General features: G+C 43.6%; 2 protein-coding genes and 1 long non-coding RNA gene across 3 annotated transcripts; 2 read left to right on the forward strand and 1 right to left on the reverse strand.

Moving 5' to 3' along the window:
* Nucleotides 1-2255: 2255 nt before the first annotated feature.
* On the forward strand, nucleotides 2256-15531 carry LOC131258890 (uncharacterized). The gene is made up of 7 exons (XM_058260288.1): nucleotides 2256-2812; nucleotides 8701-9350; nucleotides 10406-10957; nucleotides 11897-12027; nucleotides 14255-14481; nucleotides 14555-14675; nucleotides 14758-15531. The coding sequence occupies exons 1-7, from the start codon at nucleotides 2256-2258 to the stop codon at nucleotides 14884-14886; spliced, it is 2367 nt and encodes a 788-aa protein (XP_058116271.1). The 3' UTR covers nucleotides 14887-15531.
* A 475-nt stretch (nucleotides 15532-16006) lies between these two features.
* Nucleotides 16007-17079, reverse strand: LOC131272655 (MICOS complex subunit Mic27). The gene is made up of 3 exons (XM_058274477.1): nucleotides 16996-17079; nucleotides 16593-16925; nucleotides 16007-16517 (listed from the first exon to the last, which is right to left on the reverse strand). The coding sequence occupies exons 2-3, from the start codon at nucleotides 16921-16923 to the stop codon at nucleotides 16150-16152; spliced, it is 699 nt and encodes a 232-aa protein (XP_058130460.1). The 5' UTR covers nucleotides 16924-16925; nucleotides 16996-17079; the 3' UTR covers nucleotides 16007-16149.
* Nucleotides 17080-17818: 739 nt separating this feature from the next.
* On the forward strand, nucleotides 17819-19521 carry LOC131258759 (uncharacterized). Its single transcript, XR_009178101.1, has 2 exons — nucleotides 17819-17927; nucleotides 18025-19521. It is a non-coding gene; the product is annotated as an uncharacterized LOC131258759 (long non-coding RNA).

Below are 19521 nucleotides of genomic sequence, written 5' to 3' on the forward strand. Positions count from 1 at the left end.
ACATGAGTTGGCCGAGGCAACAGGCATCTGGCTGGCATCTGGTTTTACCGCAGCGCTGCCGATCCGGGACGGGAGATGGTCGTATTTTTTAAAAGGATCTACGCTAGCGGCGTACAATATTTATGGCCCGGTCATGGATGGTTCCGGCCGTACATGAAGGTTTCTGCGCCACCGTAATCAGACGTCGGTGTCTCTGCCGGTCCGAGAAAGGTCTGGCCACAGTTCACCACAGCACTGGAAAGGGAGTAAAAAACAACACCAAACAACATAGGAAGGCTAAAAGGCAGCTTTCAGTGCAATTACCGGTTGGCGGAAGGGGGAGTGTTCGGCATTTTACTGGTCGCATAAAATATGCATACCGAAAAATCCTCCGATAACGGGCTTTCATCGCGGCGCTTATCGGGACCATTATTTATTGGCTACTAACTGGTCTTCAGAGATTTGAGCGTATTAGGGTCCCTTCCGGTCCTTTTTACATCGGGACGACATCATCTCAAGAGTATAAAGTTATACTGTTATGTTGCGTTGGCTATTTGCTCTTTCTATATCTAAAGGCCACTTGGTAGAATTTTTAATTTATCAAAACATCTTTATTTGTGCTTGTAAATCGTCCGATATTTTTGAGAAGTTTTTTAGTCCTCAACAAAAATGTTAATACAAATGTAAAGACACACAAAAACAATCCCATGAAAATACACATATAGTAGTAATAACCCTTCTGGTAGATTAAAACAAATTAACTATTTTGTGACACATTCGTCTACGAAGGGCAAGCGAAAAGTGGACTGCAGGTGTCAAAAAAAAACCCACGGGATAATAATTCAATTCGCCAGGCCCCGTTTAATGCGGCCATTTTGTCTCACATCCAACCTCCCCTCACTTTTCCTGCCCCGGTTTTATCCCCATCCCATTTTCCAGATTGCTATTTTTATTATATTTTTGTTTAAATAACCATTTTCTTCGAGTCGACCAGTTTTCTGGAGCCAAAACCAGCAGACGACGATCCGTTTCTTTGGTGGTTGAAAAATTTATTTCATTTTAGCTTCCCACCAGCCCGGGGCCAGTAGGTTTGTGTCGCCGCTCCGGCGTCCGTTGAGTTATGCTTTCCTTAACAGTGCTTTTCTATCGTGCGGTGTCTCATATAAATTTATTTTATTTCGTTTTTTCGATTCGTTTGCCCGGACTATTTCCACACCGTTGTTAGCGCCGGGTAAGGTCGGAGCACGGGTAGAGTTTATATTTAAATTATGCTTCCACCATAAATAGCAGCATTATCCGAACGCTGAAGAATACGGCAAAAAAGGGATAGGAATCGGGGGAGGAGAAAAACACAACCCCCGGTATCCATTGCGAGTGTCATCCTTTCCCGGGGAAAGCTACTTTTTGGCGCAATTCGTAGGTGGCTCGCCACGGTTGGCCAATAAACCAGTGCTCGAAAGGAAAGGTAGAGAAAAATGAAGTGGCAGAAAAAAAAACAACCAACCGAGAAACAAGCACATAAAGCCTGTACCATCTATATACAGGTTTTTTTTTGCTGCCTCTCGCTGACACTTTCTTCACTGGTGTCGAAAACATTCGCATCCCATCTTCAATTTTCCCGCCAGCAGTCGCTTTCCTTCGGAAGGGAACAAATAAAAACGATTACGATAAAGATAGGAAGCGTAATGGAACACGCACACGCGCTATAACACACCGTTCCGATGGTAGGTGTTCTGTCGGGAAATGTCGAGGGGATTATTTTGGGCTAGCGAATTCCCCCCTCCCATAGACCCGTTACAGACTGCGAAAAATGGGCCGTGGGAGGGGACATCGAGAATGTCGTGAAAGTTTTGCGGAAAAACCCAAAAACCGAAACAGACAGGTTCTCGTGGCAGCGGTCTTGTGGAAGGTTATGAAAATGACGCTGCCAATGGGACGGGGACCAGCGACGAGACGGACATGGTGGAAAGGTGTACCGAAATAAGTGAAATTCATTGCAGGTTTCATTCATTCTAGTGCTTTTATTTTCTTTCCGTCTCGCTGGAAATTCTCGGTGAAACGCGCAGGGTGAAGTTGTAACCGCAAACTAAAGGACTGCAAACTGCGACAAACGCGCGGACACACACACACACACACGGGCGCAGAGCTTGTCGATTGTTAAGGATGATGGTGGGGGAAAATTGAATGCGAACGAAGCGACGGTGCAAATGGATTGGCGACCATCGTCGACCCCGTCCTCCAGGTCGTCCTCCTCTGCGTCGTGTTTGTGGAGCATTATGGTGTTAATCGTGAATAGTGCTTCGGGAAAAGTCCCGCGTGGTGGTGGAGTGGAAGTGGAAAAAGCACTACCGACAGCAGACGGCCGGCTGCGGCCAGTTTCATCGGTGCGGCTGCTTACGGTGACACTGTTTTTCTCCGGTGCTTTCCTCTGGCGGTGCGTCGAGTGTAGCACCGACGCGGTGAGGATACGCGTGCAGGATCACGCCCTGCTCGGAGCCGGCGGTCGGTGGGAAAGTGTGTGCGGTGAGCCACCGTCGGGGGCGGCCGGGGCTGACGGGGACACCCTCAACCTGTCGGAACTGGTGGCGCAAAGTGACGTGATATTCAAAGCATTCGCTGGCCACGGAAACGACCTGCGAGATGCCGCCCTAACCCGCCCGACGGTCGCCACCCATCAGCGCCGCCAGCAGGACCAGAAACACCACCAGCCGCGGTGGAAAGAACGAAGCGAAGACTTCGTCGTACGGCTCGAGCCCGGCACCGTCTACAAAGGAAATGAACTTTTCCAACAACTGCAGCTGAACAGCTGGCGGCATTATTTCATCATCTGGAGGTAAGTGGGGGAGGGCAGGTACGGAGGTACGGCCACCTTCCGGTTGCCGATCGCTGATTGTGCGACTTCAGCGCGCGCTGAGAAGATGGTAGATATTGGTTGGGGTTAAAAATAAAACAGCACGAACAGAACAACCCTCGTTCCCGGGTTTGCCTCCTATTTGTACCTCATTTTGGTGCAATCAAAGCGAAACGAAGGAGTGCCAATTTGCCGAACCAATTGGCGCACGGTTTGCGAGCGTTTTCTTGATTGGCCATGGCCGGGGGGCGAGATATGGATGTTCTTTTTGTGTTGCCACAAACGTTTCGAAAGATAACGGGGCTTACTATTCCTTCGCTTCTAAAGCGTAACATTTCTTAGCGGTTTAAGAACCACCTAATAATGACTGAATAAATGAATAATTCATTGGAAAAACATACGATTGCTGTTTAGGTAATTTTATTGTAATTTTAAGATAAATGATAAACAATATTTGGACGAAGAATTTTATTTTGTGCATCATCAAGTATAAACTCTCTCATTCTTTAAGTATAAACTCTATGCTGAATACTATTACCTGAAAGTTTTGTTTTACTAGCGTTAGATACTAAAAAAAACAATTTTGTTTCATGTTATCATAAAGATAAACATGACATCACATACTATTATTTACAACCCGGTTGGAAGTCTAAAACTACTCTGAAATTTATCTAAAAATAGTCTCAATACAAGATTATAACCTTGGAGAAGAGCTTACAACTCCAACAGTCTATTTCATTGACCAACGGATTAGTTTAATTCAATAGTTTTAAGGAAATACCGTGAGAATCTAGGCATCTCTTGTCACATTATAAAAATCTTTGTTTGGAGTTGTATTTGATATACTAAAACTAAACTAACTGTTCAATTTAAACCTTGAACAAAATAAATTAACAAACAATCGCATCTTATGTTTGTATATTCATGCGATCGGATTTTTAAGGAACAGGATAAACATGTGTTACCATTATTATAATCAATCTTAAACATCAAAAATGCAAAATGATTCATTTCAGTAAATCGCTGATCATGTTCAGTAAACGGTGCATTATGCAAACTTCCCGGTGGTACTTTGCATTCATAGCAAGATCCTCCGGGGAGCCCGTGAAAGTGATTCATCGTCAGCGGTCAGAAGCGCCGAGTGCGGGGGAAGTGCAAGAACAAAAACTGCTTTAACTAATGGGAATGCAATTTCATTACCATGACCATGACGAAGCATGGCGAAAGCGTGCCAGACCGTGGGCAGCAATCGTTTTGCATCGTGGCGCAAAACAAAAAGACCGAAAAACCACCCACACCCACGAAATCAGCGTGACTAAGGAAACCGAACCGCTTTTTTGACGCATCTTGGGGGAAAACATCCGTCCAACCGGGCCGGGCGGGCGTAAAGTTTTTCCCCGGAAGCATGCTCTTTTTTTTCGCGTACGCCCGCCTCGGAAATAATTTTATTGAAAGCAATTTCACGCTTTGGTTCCGCGGTACAACAAAACAGGCTGGCAGACGCAAAGTTGGGCGATCGTATTCCTTGTGTTTTGGGTGTGCTTTTTTTTTGTTTAAATGTGTTTCGTGTGGGAGCAGACAACAGAAGAACTGGTTAGTACCGTGCGGAGAGAAACCAACATTCCAGGGAAAGAAAGGGAATTTGAAGGACACATGAATTTTACTACTTTTCCATTCGCATTTTTCATTCATTTTAGCCGGTACCTTTTCGGTTTTTGCTCCTCGCGTTCTTTATCGCGCTCGTATCAGAATCCATTTTTCACTTCCGCGGTATTCACGTGCCATACCGCAACGACGAACGAGGAAAAGGGGGAAGGGGGAAATTCTGACGAAACTTACCATCATGAATTTTCCATTATCCTCTCACCTCTCCTCTACCCCTACCGGGGCGCGGTACAAGTGTTTTGAAGTTCTACTTTTATTTCCCATTTTTAATTCCTCAGATGCTACCGACGGTTACGAGTGTCGACCTCCGTTGGACGATTGGGTTTAACTGATTCACACGAGGGGGGAGAAAAAAGGGAGGAGAAAAAAAAGAGGCACAAGCGGAAGAAAATCTGCAAACCACTCTGCAGTGGCATGTAAATGAATCAGGCAATTTATCACAGGTTTTTCGTGGTTATGCTTCGCCGATGCTTTCCCGACGCTGACTCGTTTTGACGCTTCCAACAATCGCAGCCGGCAGAAAATTACCAGTGTACGCGGAAAAGTCGGAGTATCGTTACATTTTCCACTTTAGCTCGTCGGAATTTTGGGGAAAAATTAAAAAAAACTTTTTGAGGGAAAGAAATAAAATCACCCGCTCAAAAATGATAGACCCTGGAATATTTCGGCCAACCATTTTACTTGTGTTATAGATAGACTATGGCAAAACAAACTGAAACCCCTTCCCAGTCTCATTTAATTTAGCCCCTTCCACTACGTCCCTTTCTATGTGCAAGAGGAGTGGACCAATTCAAGGTACATTGGATCTGTTTGACCAAGCACGACTGCTTAATTCACGTCAATTGTGATTTAGTGTTTGCTTAGCCTCCGCTTTGGACTAAAACGAACCGTCTGCAGTAGGGCAACGGCTGAGTGGTGTCTATGCTAATAGGGGCTATCATGGCTACCGTTATGGAGCTGTGTGTGGGCGAGAGAGGGAGAGTTTTTCCTCTTATAGTTTGAAGCAACGGCACCGAGCATACCGAGCCGGCAGGTGGGCTTTGCTTTTTTCCGGTGTGATTGCGGATGAGTTTTCCGTCGTGCCTATGATACGCACCCGCATTTATGTCGGGGCGTTTTGTATCAGTGCTTGTTAGAGGGTACCATAGGATCAGGATTGCACTCGTTTCAGTTGGCTATAGACCGGGCCATCTCATAGGGACGTGTGTGAACCGAATGTGATTGCATCGAGGCTGTGTTGAAAGTGGATATAAAGTTGCGCTTTATCGTCTCACTGATATTCCTAGGAAAATGCATACATAGTGGATTACCAGGAGTGAATTGCTTAGTTTACTTATTTGTCACTCCATTGGCAGCACTATTGATAGACGTTTATATGAACCATTTATATAAATAGTTTTATTATCCCCTCGTCCATTCTGACTTTGTTTTTTTTAAGTTTGAACAACAAACATTTATCTTAAACCTCCATTCATCTACTCTCTGTTATAAATACCTATTTTAAGCAATATTTGATACTCTACACAACTAACCTACAGTATTAACCAATCGAACAAAATGACAAACCTTCCCCTCTCTTTGCTACTTATTTCCTACCTCGGGATATTAAAGCCGCTCGAAAGCAATAAATCACCAGCACAATTGATATTCAATTAATTCCCAAAACATTTAACTAGATTTTCAGCTAGATAAATTCCGTACCAAACGTACCGTGGAATCGAATGTGCTTTCATAAGCCAATGCCAGTGCTCACTCTCTCTCTCTTTCTCGCTCGGTGAATCGTATCGACTTCATACAAGCTTCACCGGTTTTCCTCCAACCGTTTGCGAACCACCAACATTGGCAAGTGGAAACGTCCAAACGTCCGCTTCGACGATTCCACGGCTGTATATATGCCTCGTGTTAGGTAGGAGTTTTAGGTGCCATAGAAGGAGATAGTTGGAAACCTCGAGCTCTCCCTCCGCCTCGTCCTTTACCGCACATGAGAGTTGGTTCCGGTCCGGTAGGTTTCAATTGTCACAGACCCGGGCCGATGTGCCATTTCCTTTGCGCCCACCATGGCACCCTCCCCTAACGAGCCTGACGTGGCGCTTCGCGAAGGTGACACGTTACGCGAACCGTAAATGGAACCCATTTCGACCGATCCCTGGGAGCGCCAACAGCGATCGAGCTCCCGGTGGGCAGATATAGGGCAGATAATTGAATTTTCCAACGGTTAACAAGCACTTTCGCGCCACGTGTCTAACGTCAAGTGGTTGGTTCGCCGGAATACTGGTAGCGAAGTTTTTTGTTTTTCAATTTTCCCGTTTTTGTTCTTCGCTTTGGTGCAGCCAAAATTCAATGAATAAATGAGATAAGTGAGACGAGGGAAAAAACAACTTAAAACGGTTCCACTATCCACCAGCCCTGTCCTGACTGTGGGTGATGTGAATGGAAGCAATTTTACAGGCATTATTACAACCATGAATACATGTGTCTCTGGGGCCGATCGCTTTAGTGTACGTCGGGGGAAACTCATTAAATGGAAAGCGAGTCAGAACATGCATCTGGCACGAGAATTCGTGCGTTTTTGGTGCGGAATTTCCGGGATGTTTTTCAAACTACCGGGCGTCTCCATCGGGTGTAATTAATGTTAATGCTATTCGTATCGTCTCGAGGCTATACGATAATCACAGAACAATTTTCTGGAATTGCGAATTCGTTACACATGAACCTATAATCGATAGTTGGATTGATTTTATACATCGAAAAGTAACATAAAATATTAAAATAGGGGTCAAGGTAAAATGTATTCTGTTGGAGATAAATTTAAGAAACGAAAATTTAGAAAAAGTACAATCCTTTTGTAGCAGTATTGATACAATCTCAACTCAACTTTTAAGTATATAGAAGTGCAATCTTTTCGACACCACTCAACCAAATACTTCGAATGCAAAATTGATTGTGTGAGAGTGAAAAATTGTCCATCGGTTGGAATAAATGCACAAGCTGCCGACAAGCAAATCGAATTCTCGACGTACAACAGTCGATCCATGAATCGATTTCTTTCCACAAACTTCCGATCACACAAACACCGTAAAGTGGATCGGTTAGAAGAGTTACCCCGACAGTGTGGTGCACACAGAACGATGTGGGATTAAATCGGGAAAACTCAACTCCCCCCTTGGACCGTTGTTTCTGATGACTATACCCCCACCCTCCCCCCAACGCTCCATTCGAATAAAACCAAATTGCAGCCAGCATCGGCTACATCATGATTGGGACGATGCCGGTTTAATCGAGTGGAAAACTATTGCTGCAATCAAACCACTCATTCGTGGAACGCTTTTGTGGATTCGATTCGGGGCGTGCCATGGATCTGTTTGGAAAGTAGATTTAAATAGTTTCGCTTTGCGTGGGGCACGGAACGGGGAAGGGAAAGAAAACATGGAAACCAACTGATGGCCACATTTCGCATTTTTTTTTAGTTTCACTATTTTTCGAAACAAAATTTACGGAATAATTTGTGCATTTCTTCAAAACCAAATAAAGTACAGTTAAATCAAACGTTATCCGGTTTTTATGAAACCAACACGACTGTCAAGAGAAAATTCCATAATGGAAACGATCATCCACTTCATCCACTGTTTGCGTTTTCCTCGTTTGAAAGCTTATTTGTAAATGGAGCGCAAAGTATTAATCCGATCAAGCTTATTCAATTTCGTTGAAGCTGATGCTCTCTTGTACAAAAGCGTAAAACCATGGAGATGCGGTGAGGGTTATGGGATTAAGAAAATTGATAGATTAGTAAACTGCTAGACTTACACGTGGGTTAATTATATTTTCGCACGATGGAGGATACGAACATTTTACAAATATAATATAGCGAAAAGGTTTTTCCATTTGAAGTTTTTTCTAGCGATTGGATTTCAAAATAAGTTCTCTACATATTGTTATACATTTATAGAAAATATGCTTGTAGGGTTTTCTCCATTAAAAATGATCTCCAGCGTATTTTCTAAAACTTTTCCACAGTACTGCCCCGTTATTGTGCACATTCTTTGCTCAAGGGTTGGAATTTATTTATCCGTTCGCGGTACAAAAAAAAAAAAAGCGTGGAAAGCTAAAGGCAGCAAGCGGTTCGTGGAACCACCCTTACACTGCAATAATGAAATTTGCTCCGCAAATCATAATTTCGCTCGCTTTCTTTCCCTGTTCTCCCGCAGCAATGGAAGTGTGGAATATTCGCATCATCGTGTGCCCACCCAAGGTCGGTCTTCCGGCAGTTCCGCCCGTCTAGACAAGCAGCGGACGTTTGTTTCATCCACGCTGGGAGCATCCACCAAGCCATCGTCGAACACAATGAAGTCTTACGCCAGCGAGAACGGCAGCGACAATGGTCACGGAGAAGACGGTCGCAGCATCAACGAGAGCAGCGGGAAAATTCTAAATTGCACCGCATGGAGGCAACGGCGCGAACGGGCGAACGAAAATGCGCGTCCAGTCATTACGGAGCCCAGCAGCTTATCGCTCCCACCACCAGCCACCAAGGATCGCACCGGAAAGGAGTCACCGCCGGGGAAAGAAATGGCTGACGAGGGTAACCTTGGCGTAGCCCGCAACAGCCCGAAACCCTCGACGGCAAGCGAACGTGTTAATTTACCCGAGCCCGGTGCGCGATCGATGGAAAAGGATTCGAAAGGCGAGGGTCAGATTGGCCACGCGCTGAACGAGATGCTGCCTGTTACGCTGATCGTGTTTGGGCGGCTGGTGGGAGGAGGGGCGGCCGGGGAGGATAATTCACTGCGGGTTGATCCATACGTGGGTTTGCTGCGGTGGGACGAGCGATTAGAGGATGCCCTCTGGCAAGCGCTGGGTAAGTGGAAAATTATTGCCCTCTTCACCTCGACATAAGTGTAACGTAAGCTGTCCAAAACCGAGTGCTGAGCGGCATTCACAATGAAGCTACGCCAAGGGAGTGTATCATGTATGAGTACCACATTGTAGGAAAGCTCGAATAAATGAGCTAAATGCAATAAAACTGATTATCTTTGAATCGGAGACTTGAGAAGTATGTACATCCTACAAAAACTTTTAAGAAAACATATGAAAAATGCTAGTACTTGAATGAATGACGATATTTCTTCAATACTTTTAATCTTACTGATAATCAAGTTGCGGAGAATAGCTTCATTAATTTAATCTTTTATTTTTCAAATGTATTTTAAAATAGATTTTATGAAAACAACCGCCCTACAAATAAGCATAATCCGTTATTCCTCCAATTAGGCGTTGATCCGAATCGCTGGAAACGACGCCTGTCACATTCCTAATTCATTGAAATGTTTTTCACTTCTGTTGAAAATTTTCTTCGGCTAAACCTTTCCCTGGAGCGCCTCCGTCTTTGCTGCTTGAGCAATCTGTGCTGAAAGCTAAACCATTGTTCAAATGGCCCTGGTCGCCCAGGCCGACGGTACAATAGGAAAATAATTTTAATTTCATGCCCCCCCAGGGCAGCAACGAATCCAGCGCTCGGAAAACATCGTGCCTTCGAGTAAAGCTTCTTCCATCACGAGTCTTGGATCGTGGTGGTAAATCAGAAAAGTAAACAACTACGACACGGAAAAGATACAACCTCAATTACTTAACATTTCCCTCGTCCCTTTGTGCCTTTCGCTCGAACGTTTATTGTGGGCTCCATTTTTCCCGACTCCTGGTGCCGCCGGGTTTTGGGGAATTCAAATCTTCGCTACCGGATGATTTACCTCCCCCAACCCCTCTACCACAACTCGGTTGGGCCAGCCCGTTCCAATGGAGAGGAACGTGTTACGCTGCGTTTGTTTGCACTGGCGTCGCCAACGCTGGAGCCCTATATTTCAAATCGACTCTTTCTTTTGGTGTTTTCTTTCGTTTTCCTCGGTACGTAACCAGGGTGGAGCAAATGGAGCGACTACACCGTCTGCAGCGTTGGCTGCGGGAAAGGTGTGCAGCAACGTTTTCGCCATTGTTTGCGCTCGGCAAGGGTCCGTGAACCGCCGGCATCACGTGGAGCACGCATTTCAACCATTCCATCATCATCGTCGTCGTCGGTTCCCCCGACGGAGGCATCGCAACGGGACGATGCAGCGCACCATCAACTCCCGGACGCATCGTTACGCACGCAGCCAGTTACGTTGCATGAGCCACCAGGCGCCTCCACCGATGAACAAAGTTTACTGCGGGCGAAAAAGGACGGGGGCAAGCAACCGAAGGAGAAAGGGAAGAGAATATCGCACCGTGGTATGAGGGAAGATGTTAAGGATACCATAAACCTAGCCCCGACGATTGAGGAAGACTTCGAAGCAGCGGGCAGCTTTCCGACGCCACCGACGACCGGCTTTTCCGAGGCTTCCCAGCAAAACCGTACCCCCGACGGTGGCACGTGGCCATCCTGTGAGGGGCACAATATCGAGCAACGAAGCTGCAACCTGTTCGACTGCACCGGTAAGCAACCAAATGCAACCTTTTTGCCGCACCATTTTCCTGCTCTTCTCTTTTCGACACAGACGCATCCAGCTTCACACAACAACAAAAAACTCCTCTTCGATAGCAACGGTTTATATCACTTGTTGTTTGCATGTGCCGTTTGTTTTGTGCGTCACCTCGCACATGATGATTTTATGACGAGCACATAAAACCACATCTCCTTCCGCTGTCCCGCTGCGAATCTGAGGCTCTTCCTCAGTGCCACGTTGTGGTGCTTTTGTTTGCCCTACACACTCACAGATTTATCTGCCCCTACGGCGGGTGGAGGGAGCGGGAAAAGTGGTGCAGAAATCTCGTCAAGTGATGGCATGGGTACACAAACTACCATCACAACCTCCTGCGTGATCAACCGCTAATGGTTTCCTCGAGTTTTCCGAGCCAAACCCGGTACCGGCCGGATATGAGCAGGTGTTTCACGTTGGTGCGGTACCTTTTTTTTTGTCATTTTACGACGACACAATCCAAGCAGTCTGTTGGCTTCTGTGGGGGGGAGTTGCAGGTAATATTATGGGCTGCAGATGACGGTTCGGAAGCCACCATAACTTTTGGCAAGATTTTCGCGGCTTCCGTTCCGTTCGTTCCGAGCGGACGATAAATGGATGGAGGGGCGTTTGGTGAGCGGAAAGACGAACAAAAGCACATTCCCTTTTCCTTCCCTCGAGTTGAGTTTTAAGTGGTTTCATTCGTACACGGACACACACTTTTTCGAGTGAGGTGTTATTTTTCATCCTGGAAGTTAGTCGTACGCTAACAAAAACATGCGATTGATGTCGCTTTACATTACCGACCTTCGGGCGTGTGAATCAAAGGTTTAAAGAAAGTTTTCAATCTCCGGACATAAACCAATTCGCTAGATGTTCGTTTATACTGTTTTGCTCATTCGTTTTCATCCCGCAGGTACCATCGATCTCTTGACGGCCCTTCCACCGGATAACCACGAGCGGAACTGGAACGAAGGAATTGACGATCGAATCAATTACGAAATCAATCGAATGGAGCAAAACTTTACGCTGATGATAAGTCTTCGCGTGAGGGTAAGAACGTGCGGAAAACTTAAACTGAAGCAAACAATTCATAGAGTTGTTTGCTGGAAGTACGGAAAACGAAGCATAACGCATGAGAGCTATCAATCCGAACAAGCCCATTAGATCTTCCTAGTGCATGGTTGAGTTGTAAAGTATCAAACAATTAATGTTCACGTCTGTTTCCAATAGAACTTTAGTTTCAATCATATCCATTTTAAAGTCGCACCATATGTCCTATTGTCGAGGTAAATTGTAGGAACGCATACGCCATGCTGTAACCATTCAAAAGCTCACTCAGTGAAAAGGCAATTGTCTTTGACAGTTTCCCATGGGTTAAGTTGTACATTCAATAAAGAACTAATCGAGCGACGGTTGGAACGTTGGCCACTATTCCTTGCTATGTGGTAGTAATATCTTTAGTCCAGTCCGATTGGAACGATGATACTTTGGTACCAGCGGTTTAGTGTACTCTTAGGTAAACACAGCACCGCCAAAGCAAATATACACTATTTACTTTCGTCGAAGCTATGAAACTGTGTCTAGGAGTTGCCCTATTTGAACTTACAGGAATCATCTTCCCTCGGGGCACTTAGAATAGTAGTTTGGTTGAACGTCCTATTTGATTGCGACATACAGTATAAGCTCTGTGCAGCTATTAATTATTTTATGGACGAAATTGTCAACTGTATTGAGACCATTCGACTACATCATTGCTTATAATTTAAGTTTCGATGTTTTAGAATATTGATTATTAGTGAAATTTTGATATTTGGTATATTATTTTTAAAAAAAGTTATTTACTTTAACCATCGTTAAGACACACTGGACTTGTGGTGATTTATTAAATAATAGGATCAATTAAATCGGTAATTTTTTTTAGTAATATTTAAAATAGAAATGGCTATTGGCCAGCTTTCGTATGAAAATGTAATAGTATATCTATTGCTCTATACGTAATACGTATTATTACAATTTTAGTTAGTATCTTAATGAACGATTCAATGTTTATAAACACAAACACTTTGTTAAAACGCCCTTCAATATGGTTTAAACATTTAACAAGGAAATATACTTTCCAGGCGTTAAAATGAACCTCGTTGAGGTAGTGTGTTAGAACGAACGAACCACTGGACTCCACAAAGTGCCGGACAGAGGCCATTGTGAAATGATGCTAGCGTAGCAGACGATAAACATCGGAGAACTAAAAAAACCCCAAACAATTCTCAAACACCACGACCCGCAGCATCCTTCATGGAGAAAAACGGGGCAACAAAGTTTACCCCCGAGCAATCGACAATACCACCATCAAATTCGATCGCCATCGTCTGTTATGGCGGTGAGCAATGCTAAAAATTGTCCTTTCAAATCAAGACAAATGGGGCAGAAAAAAAAATATCAGTATGATCCTATGCCCGTATTTATTAACCCTCGGAACTTTTGACCCATGATGATGGTCATAGGAAAGTTGGCCATGGAAAAGTTATTCGATGCCTTAAAACTTACCATACACGCTTCAATATTTTGAAGATCTAAGTCACACAAATGTGTATATGATTAGACAACTTCTAAGAGACATTGCTTTAAGTATATAGAATGTTGTTATATTCGCTTTAAATTTAAGTATCGTATCAAACAGCAATTTGTGATTAAAAAAGTTTACACTTTTGGTTAACACAAGAAAAATTACCAAAACTCTTTTCTCTTTTTTTATTTCTATATTTACGGTACTTACTGTATTATAGAAAAAAAAAATCAAAAACCTGTTTTTGCCAGTCGAATGTATGTTCCAATCTACGCACGTGAATCTTTTCAAACAAAAGATTTTGAATTCCATAGGGATCTAAAAAAGATTTGTAAATAGCGACAGCATGTTTCAAAACACACAAAGCGTCATTGGATACTTATACCGATCGATAGTTATTAGTCTTATTCAAGTTAAAACGGTAAAAAAACCCAAGTAAACCCAGTTCCGTGCACCCTAAAAAAGAAAAAAAAACCAGATCAACAAAGAGAAAAAGTTCATTCCTCTTCCCAAATTTCCTGCATGTGGCACGGAAACTTTTCATTCGCTCGTTTATTTGTCTTCATCCATCTTGCATGGTCACGACCCGAAACTTCCTCATCCAACTACAACGTCGCCGTGTATATGTGTGTATGAGTGTATGGCGGTCTGTATCTATTCTAACATATTCTTCACCCGCAGCATCACGCGGCAGCGGTAGGGGATGAGCAAGAGCCACTCTACGAGACTGCCACCGGAAAACCAACGGCAGCAGCCGGCGGCAACATACTGTCGGTTCGCTCGAAGCTAACAACAGGGCCAAGTTTGTCGATAAATTTCGTCACCGACGGCCACGGTGGGCTGCGAGTGATCCAGGAGAAGTACGGACTCTCGGAGATGCTGCCGGTGCGCGAACCGGCCCTACTCGATGGCGACTGGCATTCGCTGGCGCTAAGGTAGCAAAAGACAGATCGGCCGTTGGGCGATATATGGACGATTCACTAATTTGGTAATTGATGTTGATTGCAGTGGCCGGAACGGCGGTGGCTTCGTGACCGTATACGGCGACTGCCGGTGGATCAACTCGTTCGTTCTGACGAAGGGTTCGATCGAGCTGCCCCAGTACCCGACGGTGGAGGTTGGCCGGGGCGTAAGTATCGGCTGTTACGTTCACGTGGATTTCCCGAAGGGACTTACTGCTAGTACTGTCCATCCATTCTTCTTGCCCCTAGGTGGAGCTACGCCAGCTGACGGTAGTACCGGGGGAAAAGTCGGCCCGACTCCAATGCCACTCACCTGCGGTGCCGATTCGCGACGTGGAAAACCGGCAGGTGACGAATTACTTCGAGCACCTAAACTAGGCCTAAGCTTGGGAAGCTTCAATAACGGTTAACGAACTCGAAGGAAAGCATCAAACTAAGAAACGTCCAAAACACTAGTTTATAAGGCTTCACTTTCAGTGGCCAAACCGATCTCATCGATGCAAACACAGCAAATATTGGTTTAGTGAGAGGACTAAAATAGCTATTATAAAACATATAAAATGGCAACGAGCTGCTTGTTGATGTGGGTTGGAAACCAATCAAATCAAAATGAATAAGTGGCAAACAAGTTTATTGAATTGGAAGCCAGACGAGCACTACAGCTACAACAACACGGGAACGGGAAACAATAAATAATGGGCAGGAACTGTAGATTAGTGTTAAATGAGGTGGAATGCGAATGGGGGCGCGGTGCGAGCAGATTGAACGATCTTGGTAGGTAGTGTATGGATTTTTAATTTCAGAATTTGTTCGAACTAGAGAACATCGCCAAAATGTCCGTTTCAAAAACTTTCGTTGCATCACGTGATTTGCGATAGGACATATTATTGCATGTGATTTCGCTTATGTTTCACTCAAGTGTGTAGCATGATTGAATACAGATTGGGTTAAAGGAAAATTGTTTGAAAAGGAGTGTACGATCGGTTTTGAACGAAGGATTGAACGAAATAAATATTCTTTTGATTTAAATAACTGAAAACGTTCTACAATAGGTGTATGAAATATGAAAGAATACTATCTTAAACATATTCGATATGTTTGAATCACTCATATTTTAGGATAACCAGAAAGAAATCAATAATTTACAGTATTTTCTAACAACCCACCAACATTTATGTTGCACTCACATATGAATCACGAATTCAGCATTCAGTTACATCGTTTTGCAGGTAACACATATTGTAAAATTGATATTATTAATAAACAGCTTTGTAATTAATATTTTAGCAGACTTTTTGCTTTCCATTCGATCAAAAGAAAATCCCGTACCGTCTCTGTCCGGATGTTCATAAGACGAAAGTAGATGTCGTAGCTGTTTGCTCGCAAGTTTAAAGAACCATTTCATGGACAGCATGTCTTTTTGTGCACATAAAGTGGTTCAAGTTGGCAAATTTTGTCATCCACCTTTTGTTATCCACCCCATATAGATGCATAAGAACGGAAATATTTGAAACAATCAAAGGATTTTGTCTACATCAGAAGGGTGTGTATTTTACAATAACGAGCAGGAAACACGGGAATGATGCCGTGTCAACAGCATCACGGATCACAACAGACACACACACCAAACAGCCTCTACGTTCACTTCTTCTCCGGGAATACTGCTTCGTAGGCTGATTTAGCCAAACCGGACACACTATCCTTGAACTCGCCCAAATTCGACGGAATCGTTGGCAGTTCAAGCTGCTTGTCACCCGGTTTCACACCGTACACAAAGTTGTATCCGATCGTGGCGAACTTCTTGGCCTCCACCAGACCATGCTGCGCGTACATTTCCGCTTCCTGCGGGTAGCAGACGGAAGCAACGGCACCGGAACCGACGGACGTGTAGATAAGACGTTTGAAAAATCCACCTCGCAGACCGAAGATCAAACCGGCCAATCCACCGATCGCGATCGCACCGACGCGTGGCATCGTGTTGTCTTCCTGGTGCAGATAATCATGAACGACTGGGGATGAAAAGACGAGTGAAAATAAATAACAGGCTCAATTTGTGGCACGTCGACCGACGGTAGAATGCATACACTTGGTTTGTTTCTTTCCTTCCTCGTACAGGTCGACGAGTTGCTTCTTTTGATCGGTGACTAGTTTGGATGTTTCCTGCACCTGAATGCGCACCGTCCGGAATCCTTCCTCAATGGCACCGGTCGCTCCGGTGGCCTTCGCATCGGTCCGGGCGTGATGGCATTCGCAGGCAATCTTTTGATTCAGCGGCCGGTAGAGCGGCAATTCGGATGGTTTGCAAACCATTTTGTTTGGCTCTGCTTGTTTCGGCTTTGGTTGGTCAGCGCTGGCACCGACGGCCACGGCTCCCAGCAGCACCGGAGATGCCTTCGTCCCCACGTTACGGATCATCGCTGAAAGGTGAAGCGGAATGGTAAATGCCAACGGGACACTATTAAAGAATAAACAAACTGATTAACTTACGTTAGAAAATTATGTAATTTTCACAACAATTTCAATCCGAAACAAAATCGGTCTGCCAAAAGAAGTGTTGAGAGTTCCACGATGGACCTAGCACATTCTTATAAGTCATTAGATTGGAACGGTGTACCTAGTTCCAAAACAAGAAGTTGGCTGTAATTTTTCAAGAGATAAATCTATGGGTTTGGCCAAGACTACGACGGCATAGTAAGCTTAAAAATTGTTTGATTTATTTAAATTAACTGTGTTTGAGGTAACTTATTGTTCTCGTATAGAATATAAAACTCGGCAAGTTCAAATTACAGGAGCGTTCCTTTTACATACAGGTTCGTTACAGTTCCTCAGTGTACACTTTTCATCGCTATGCATGACCAAAGTGATGTATTATCAGGTCCGATAATGGTAAATGTTTTGATTTTTGCTGTTAGTTCGAACCTGCAAAATGAAATTAAGTTTCCGGTATTTATTTCGTTACTGATTTAGTTAAAATTAAAGACTTAATACACACAAAGCACAAGTGGGTATTTGGCGGTATACTATCAAATCTATCATCATTTTCCATTGCTATCATTCCAGATACAAAAATTCCAAAGATATGGATTCAATTATTTGGGTGAAGAATTGATTTCATGTACACCACGTGTTTGTAATTGAAAATACAGAAACAGTGCGCATTTTGTAATTTTGTGCGATATCAAGAGTTGTGTAGTGTTAGAATTCCATTTCAATCTGGTTTTTAATTCTAAACACAACGCTAGGTGCACAGTAAACGTTGGTATAACTGCGCATGCCTTGGGGGCGATCGATTTTTTCATTCTCCCCAGCAGGCTCCCCAAGAAAACAGTTTTGCGTGGAGCCTAGACGAAACACATTGGAGCAGTCAACCGTTCCGAAGCTTTCATGGTGACGTTGTAAATTTTTATCATCTTATTGAGGTTAGTTAGCGTTGTGCTTTGAAAATGATTAGCTAATCATTTAAATGTCCTATATGTAACAAATATACATTAATCTGATATTGTGCTTCTCATACAGGAAGCTTATTTGAAGAAAGAGCAGTTTTCTTTACTGGAGTAACAAGGGACTACGGATCTGAAGGTCACAACATTTAACGATTTCTAAAAGGAAAGTAAGGTAGCTGTTTGTTCTCAAGTGTTTCGTTTATTCTGTCTCGGACAGTACTGAATTTACTAACCTTTCATTTTTCAGAACTCGAATAGTTCCTCTAAAAAGAGTGTGTTTGGGTGATAGAGTGAATGTGTGTGTGCCATATATACTAATAGTGGGATGGGATTACCTTTTTTTTAATTGAAACATTAAGCCATCTATCATCCTTGTATTTTCTTTGAAAAAAAAACAAAAAACTGGATGGTAGGTGGGAGTGAAAACGGAAAACACTATATTCTTTTCTTTCTCTCAAAACTCTCGCCTAACATTTTCATCGCTCCCGTGGAATTCCTCAAATTATAGCAAAGTTCCTTCGCCTGCTGGCTTCCGCTGCAGAAGCGCATCCATATGGACGAGACTGGCTGGACTATACTGCGTATCCTGTCGCAGCGAAACAACGACGAAATAGCGAAGGAATTCGTTAAGCTTAAGTCCGAAGCACGACAGGAAATTGCGGCTCAGGGTTAAAGGCAGACAAAAAATAACCAAAAAGTTAAACAAATATGTCAGTGTTGCGTGGACCGAAACAAATAATAATTCGTTATAACTATTCGTGCATATAAGACAGAGCAAAAAAAAAAAAGAAACACAAAAATCCTATCCAACTTACATTAAACTAAGCCCTATCAAGCAGAATAAAAAAGGAAAAAGCAAAGCATAGATATGAAAAGTGACAAAAGAAACTAATGGAAAAAAGATAAGGAACTATGATAAAGGTATAGAGAAAAGGTGACAGAGCTGGATCCCCTACTGGAAGAGATAGTGCAAGGAGAGAATAGCAGAGAACGTACGAGATAAAAAAAAAGCAAACGGAAAGAAAGAGACGCGTAAGATCAGCAAAGTTCACAACTTATCTCTAAATCTCGAACTATATTTCTATTCCTACAATCGAACCATCACTGTGTGTATCCTAAATCGCAAATCGTGTATTGTCGTCATAGTTATACAACAAAAACTCGTCGTCTATAGGCGTCTCCCTGCAGAGGCCGACGTTTGCGTCGGGAGCGGCGGCGTTCCGTCCGTTGCGCTATCGATCCGGTATCCGGTGCGCCCGACACGTTTACCCATATTTTCCGACTCCAATCACTCCAGCAACTGAATCAATCGATGTTTGAGAGCGATCCAAAAAATGCTCCACATATCCACCTTCTCTATATCTGATGTTATATTCCACTGCGTTCTACGTTCTGAGTTCGTTCGTAAGCAGGTGATCTCGTTCCGTTTTGCATAGAGCTATATCAGGTTATAGGCAGTTTAGTGAAGTAAAACAAAAAGAAAAAAGAAAATACCGAAGCCAAACAACAAGGAAAAAAATCAATCAAAAAAAAACTACACAACTTGCTCGTAAAGTATTATTTCCTCCTC

This window comes from Anopheles coustani, chromosome 3 (genome assembly GCF_943734705.1).
Source record: "Anopheles coustani chromosome 3, idAnoCousDA_361_x.2, whole genome shotgun sequence".
NCBI lineage: Eukaryota > Metazoa > Arthropoda > Insecta > Diptera > Culicidae > Anopheles > Anopheles coustani.